The sequence below is a fragment of the Penaeus monodon genome, chromosome 13 (genome assembly GCF_015228065.2).
Source record: "Penaeus monodon isolate SGIC_2016 chromosome 13, NSTDA_Pmon_1, whole genome shotgun sequence".
NCBI lineage: Eukaryota > Metazoa > Arthropoda > Malacostraca > Decapoda > Penaeidae > Penaeus > Penaeus monodon.
In genome coordinates this window covers 9,634,049-9,639,823 of record NC_051398.1, presented here as the reverse complement: position 1 = coordinate 9,639,823, position 5,775 = coordinate 9,634,049, and the positions used below count along the sequence as shown (strand labels likewise).

Genomic DNA, 5,775 nt, shown 5'->3' with positions numbered 1-5,775 from the left:
TATATATATATATATATATATATATATATATATATATATATATTGGATCACTCTGCTTTCGGGAAGCACTCTGAACACAACTAATAATGATGCTTGGATGCGATGCAGTCCAATCCAGATGTCTTTGTTTGTCAGATTTTATGATATCAGATTATGATGAGTGATTAGAATTCTTTCTTTCTTTCTTTCTTTCTTTCTTTCTTTCTTTCTCTCTCTCTCTCTCTTTCTCTTTTCCTCTCCTTCCCTTTCACTCTCTCTTATCCTTTCCTTCTCTCTTTCGCTTTCCCTCTTTCTCTTTCCTTCTCTTTCTCTTCCCCTCTCTTTCTCTTTCCCTCTCTCTCTATTTCCTTCTCTCTTTCTCTTTCCCTCTCTTTTTCTTTCACTCTTTTTTCTGTTTTTCCTTCCCTTTCTCCTTTTTTTCTCCTTCTTTTCTTTCCCTCTCTTTCTCTTTTTCTTTCTCTCTCCCTCCTCCTTCCCCTTCCCTCTCCCTCTACTTTTCTCTTTCCCTTTCTCTCTCCCCTTCCCCTTCGCTTTCCCTTTCTCTTTTGCTTTTCCCCTTCATTTCCCCCTTCCTCTCCCTTTTTCTGAAATATACATATGTACTTATACACACACACACACACACACACACACACACACACACACACACACACACACACACACACACACACACACACACACACACACACACACACACACACAACTACGCGAATAAACATTGGACTCCGAAGTACCGAATATACACAATACATTTCCAGAGAATCCTTAAATCATTTCACTCTTTTAACAAATTCGAGACAGGACACTGAGGGAGGTTTCCATTCACGGGAATGGCGTGGGCCAAAGAGAATAGAGGGGGGGGGGCGTGCGTCCGGTTAATAGAACATCCTCCTTGAACTCCGCACGTTCCTCAGGACGTCAAGCAGCTGCGGTCGGGATAGAGGACAGGATGGATAGAGGCCGTGGCAGGGTGAAGGATCTATCCCTGTCGCCAGCTGGCCCATGTGTGCCGCCAGCTGGTACGAATAAACAGGGGAACCGGGTCCTTCCATCACGACGTAGTTCCTGTTAGAAAGACATGAGAAAATTGGTGTAATTTTTTCAGATTTACTGATGTTCCTACTGTCGTTGTTATTGTTTTTGTTGAATTATTATTATTATCATCGTTTTTTTTCGTTATAATGTTAATATCAAGTTACATTATTATTTGTACTATACTAACATTATTCATTATATCACAATCGTGATAATAAATTTATCACTAATATTACTATTATCATTTTATTCTGTAATTATTATTATTGTTTTCATTAAAATTATTGTTATCTTACTCTTGTATATTTTACTCCTCTGTCACTGTAATTGAACTTATTATGACTAGCAACCTTTTCCAAAATTCTCGCTTGTATTTTTCTTTAATCCTTAATATAATTGTACACAATAAAAAAGAAGACATCTTGCAAATGCTGTTCATCGGGTCTTCTAAGCAATTTCGAGAAATTTATTTGAATACGCTCGCATATGGTTAAATATTATGTGTACGAATACCAAAGAGAATCTTCATTATAAGACGCGTGGTCTAGATTTCTGAAGAATTGGAAGGTGAAAAATAAAAATCTTGTTTATTTTTGCTTGGTATCTTTCTCCCTTTCTCAAGGCTCTAATGCAATACAAAAATACAGATCATCTTCATTATTAACATTTACAGTGAGTCTGAGCCACAGTTTTCAAACTTCGAATATTCGAATTACACCGAAAGAAAATTATATCTGCATCACTCAGGTCAATAATTAATAATACTTCTCCATATCCGAACGGTCGGTTTAACTTCAAATCCATCAACACTATAAATAACCGCGCGCCGTCTCGTCCTCCATTGCCCAATACTTGTCTCCCCCTTAAAGCAGTCTCGCTACGCAGGTTTTAAAATCAGAATTGCACAATGCTCAGAAATGGACCATTAAAAAAGACTAAGACAAATATCCGTATCCTTAATTACCACACAGAGATCCGGCTTCACACGCTTTTCCTCACTAAAAAGATATGGACTCCCTTTGTAACGCAACGTAAAATCATGTCGGGTAAAATGGTCGCTTTTTAGAACGCGGGTGAAACATAACAGGATCTTCAATTCATGTTCTTTGTCTGGGTTTGCGATTTCCTTGAAGTGCATTGCTATTCCTTTGCTTTTGGGCGTTTTTGTTCTGGACGATATTATTGCCATTGTTATTATTATTATCAGTATCAGTATCATTATTATTACTATTATCGTTATGATTAGCATGACTATTATTATCATCAGTCATTGCCATTACCATTATCATTACCATTATCGTTAATCTTATTATGGTTTTCCACCATCCGACATCCATTACTACAATATTATTGTTAATATATTATGGTAAATATCATCACCATTATGATTACTGTCAGTGCATTATAATTATCATCGCACTCTGTGACTGATTATAACGATCGTCTTATTATTGTTATCACACTTATATCTTTATTATAATAATTAATATTATTTGCGTGATAATATTAATAATTATTATTGTCAACTAATGTCAATATTAGTTGTAATATTAATATTTTCGTTATCATTATCACTGTTTTCACTATTGTCACCATTATCATCATTGTGATTATCATTTCTGTTATTATGGTTACTTTGTTATCATTATTATTGTATTATCATTGTTACTACCGTCAACGTTTATGGTAATAAAATCATAATTACCAATGCTACTATTTCATTAATTATACCAAAACAAACTCAACTTTATGTTTCTATATCATAAATTCTGAATGCCTACAATAGTAACTGGGAAACTATATTTGACAGCCTACACTATAATGCGGATTACTATAAAAACTACTGTTATAATACAGAACAAAAAACAAAAACAAATGTACTTCATGACCACTATCATAATTATCGTTATCTTCTCAATCGCCATTATCATTCTCGTCTACCACATATCATTACTCTCATTGTTATCATCACATTACCTGAAGAGAGCGATGATGTCCTTCTCCAGTTCGGTGAGGTCGGCGCCCGGAGGCTGAGCGTGAACTTCGCAGATGAACCTCGGGAGGCATGAGTAGAGGTCGAAGTGGAAGGTCGTGGTTCTGACATACATCCCTGGAAGTAATAGGAAGGGGAGTGCCGTCCGTTAATTTTAGGGGAGTGGCTTAACGAAGGGAGGTTTGAAGGTGGTTGGGCCGTTTAAGAAATGGTGGATGGTGATTGGGGCGTCGCTGAAAATGAGGCGGATGGTGGTTGGTTCGTTTGAGGAATAATGGACGGTGATTGGTTCGTTCGTCGTTTAAAAGTAGTCGATGGTGATTGGGTAGTTTAAGAAGAGGTTAACTGCTTCGTCTCTGAGATAAAATAGAAAGTTATTGATTGGCGAAAGTTGTCGTTGTGATATACAGAGGGGAGGGAAAATGCAGTTTGTTAATCTTAATTTTTGTTATATCTTTTAAGGAAGGATGAAATGTGTCTGGTGTCTTGAAAAAAAGAAAGGCACCTGGATCGTCTCAGAAAATATCAATGTTGATTGCATCCCTCTGTCGAAATGGAAGATTGCAACTCCGAAATACACCACTGGAAGCGAGAAAGAGTGCACTTTATGAACTGTATAGTGACTGTATAGTGTCTAAGGGCGGGTAAAATGTGCAAGTGTTGGTGTTGTGTGGAGCTTTTACAGCTGCTGAAGTGAAAAGGGGAGGGTCATTAATTTTAGGCGAGTGGACTTAACTAAGAGAAAATTGAAGGAGATTCGGCTGTCTTAAGAAAGATGACAGGTGATTGGTTCGTGTCTCGCGGAAGAAAAATAACCAGTTTATCCCTGTAAGAAGATAATTGCGTTATGTGGTCGAAGTGGAAAGTTTTGACAAACAAAAAACGAAGTGGGAAGAAGGGCAACCTTTTTTAATTTTAGAAATTACTTAAGAAAAAGAGGATAATAAGTGATTGCTTCTAAAAAAAGAGTAAAGGTGATTGGATTGTTTGAGGAAATATGGAACGCATTTGGTTCGCATGAAATTATTAACAAAGAGATTTAGAAAATAAGGCACTAACGGAATAGCACAATAACTAGCAAGATTCATTACATATAGGTGTGGAGACAAAAGGCCTACAATTCATCGACTCTTATAAAGTCAACGGTGCTCTCTCTCTCTCTCCTCCCTCTCTCCCTCCCTCTCCCTCTCTCCCTCCCTCTCTCCCTCCCTCTCCCTCTCTCCCTCCCTCTCCCTCTCTCCCTCCCTCCCTCCCTCCCTCCCCTCCCTCCCTCCCTCTCCCTCCCTCCCTCTCCCTCTCTGTCTCTCTCTCTGTCTCTCTGTCTCTCTCTCTCTCTCTCTCTCTCTCTCTCTCTCTCTCTCTCTCTCTCTCTCTCTCTCTCTCTCTCTCTCTCTCTCTCTCTCCTGCCCCTTCCCCATCCTTCCCTCCATCCCACATATCAACTTTTCTCTTCCTCCACACTCAGTCCGTCTCGCATCGACCACTCCCCACACATCCACATCCACCTCCTCCATCCCCACTCACGACCACACAAAGATCTCCTCCACCCATGTCAGCCAGCGTCCACATCCACCCCCCTTTTCCACATAAAAATCATCCGCATTCACACACGCGTTTACCCACCGCCACCATAATTCCGTGCTCGTTGTTGTCGTGATAACCCTTGCCTTGGTTCTTAGTCCTCGCCTCAACTAATTTTGCATGGTCTTGTCTTCTAACCTTCACTTTCCCTTCTCTTCTTCATCCCCTTCGTCTTCCGTCCACTTATCCTAATCGTTAACTCATTTTTACTCTTTTCGCCACAATACTTTATCATAGTGCTATATGACCTTTGATGTCTAATACATTTATGTATTTCAATCAACTGTTTCCACGTTTACATGGCAAACCCTCTTCCCCGACGTCTACCCCCAACCAACCCCCTTAAAACATGCATTTGAACTCACGTGATTTCGCCCGGAAGGTTTTCGCATACGACGGCTTGTCCTCGTTGTCCTCGTCCTCGTCGTCGTCGTCATCGTCGCGGTACAAGCTGTTGATGAATCCGTCGTTGTTTTCGTCCTCGTCGTCCATAAACGGTCGATCTCCCTTGCGCTGGCCCCTGGCGTGTTTTCTGTCTTCAGCGCCTCCGATGGCCCGGCTGAGTCGTCTGGCTGCTATCTGGAATTGAGAGATTTGTCATGTAATCATTTTTTTAAGGAGTTGGGTTACGGTCCGTCATAAACCTTGATGATAATGATGATGAAATCGTATTTCCTATTATTGATATTATTGTTGACTGATTATATGTCGTCTGGGGGGTTTCTGCTGCATCGATATTCTTGCCCATTTGCGTGGTCAAGCTAATTCTTGTCTCCCAAGTCAGGTCGGGGGCAACAGCTTCCAGGACTGTAAGCCCCGTTTTCTTTGGTCTCATCAGTGACCTGTTTGCTCTTACCCTTCTGCAAATGGTTACTGAGCTTCTCTTTCCTCGCCCATTCCCTATCGTCATGCTGCACCATCGTATCAATCTGGCCCTTGCTTTTCCCCGGGCTCATGCTCCTCCAAACACGCTGGTAAGTCTCTTAAACCAATATATCCTAAGTCTACATCTGAAGTAGTATGTTTCGGTTAAGGATTGGTAGTTCAGGACTCCTTCGAAGACGACCTTGTAGGAATCAGTTTAATCATGATGGTAGTTGTGGTGGCTCAGGTGGTGGTGCTGGTATTATAATAAGAGTAATAGTAAAGATGATTATTATTATTTT

At 40.1% G+C, this 5,775-nt stretch overlaps 1 protein-coding gene across 1 annotated transcript in view; it reads right to left on the bottom strand.

Annotated features, from left to right (window-relative positions):
- Window positions 1-619: 619 nt before the first annotated feature.
- The window catches only part of LOC119580113, a 16,945-nt gene continuing 11,789 nt past the window's right edge, over window positions 620-5,775 (bottom strand). The window contains exons 3-5 of the mRNA XM_037928045.1: window positions 4,975-5,188; window positions 3,013-3,145; window positions 620-1,065 (exon numbers count right to left, since the gene is read on the bottom strand). Coding sequence (XP_037783973.1) covers window positions 876-1,065; window positions 3,013-3,145; window positions 4,975-5,188 — 537 coding nt within the window. The 3' untranslated portion in view covers window positions 620-875. The remainder of the gene's footprint in view (window positions 1,066-3,012; window positions 3,146-4,974; window positions 5,189-5,775) is intronic.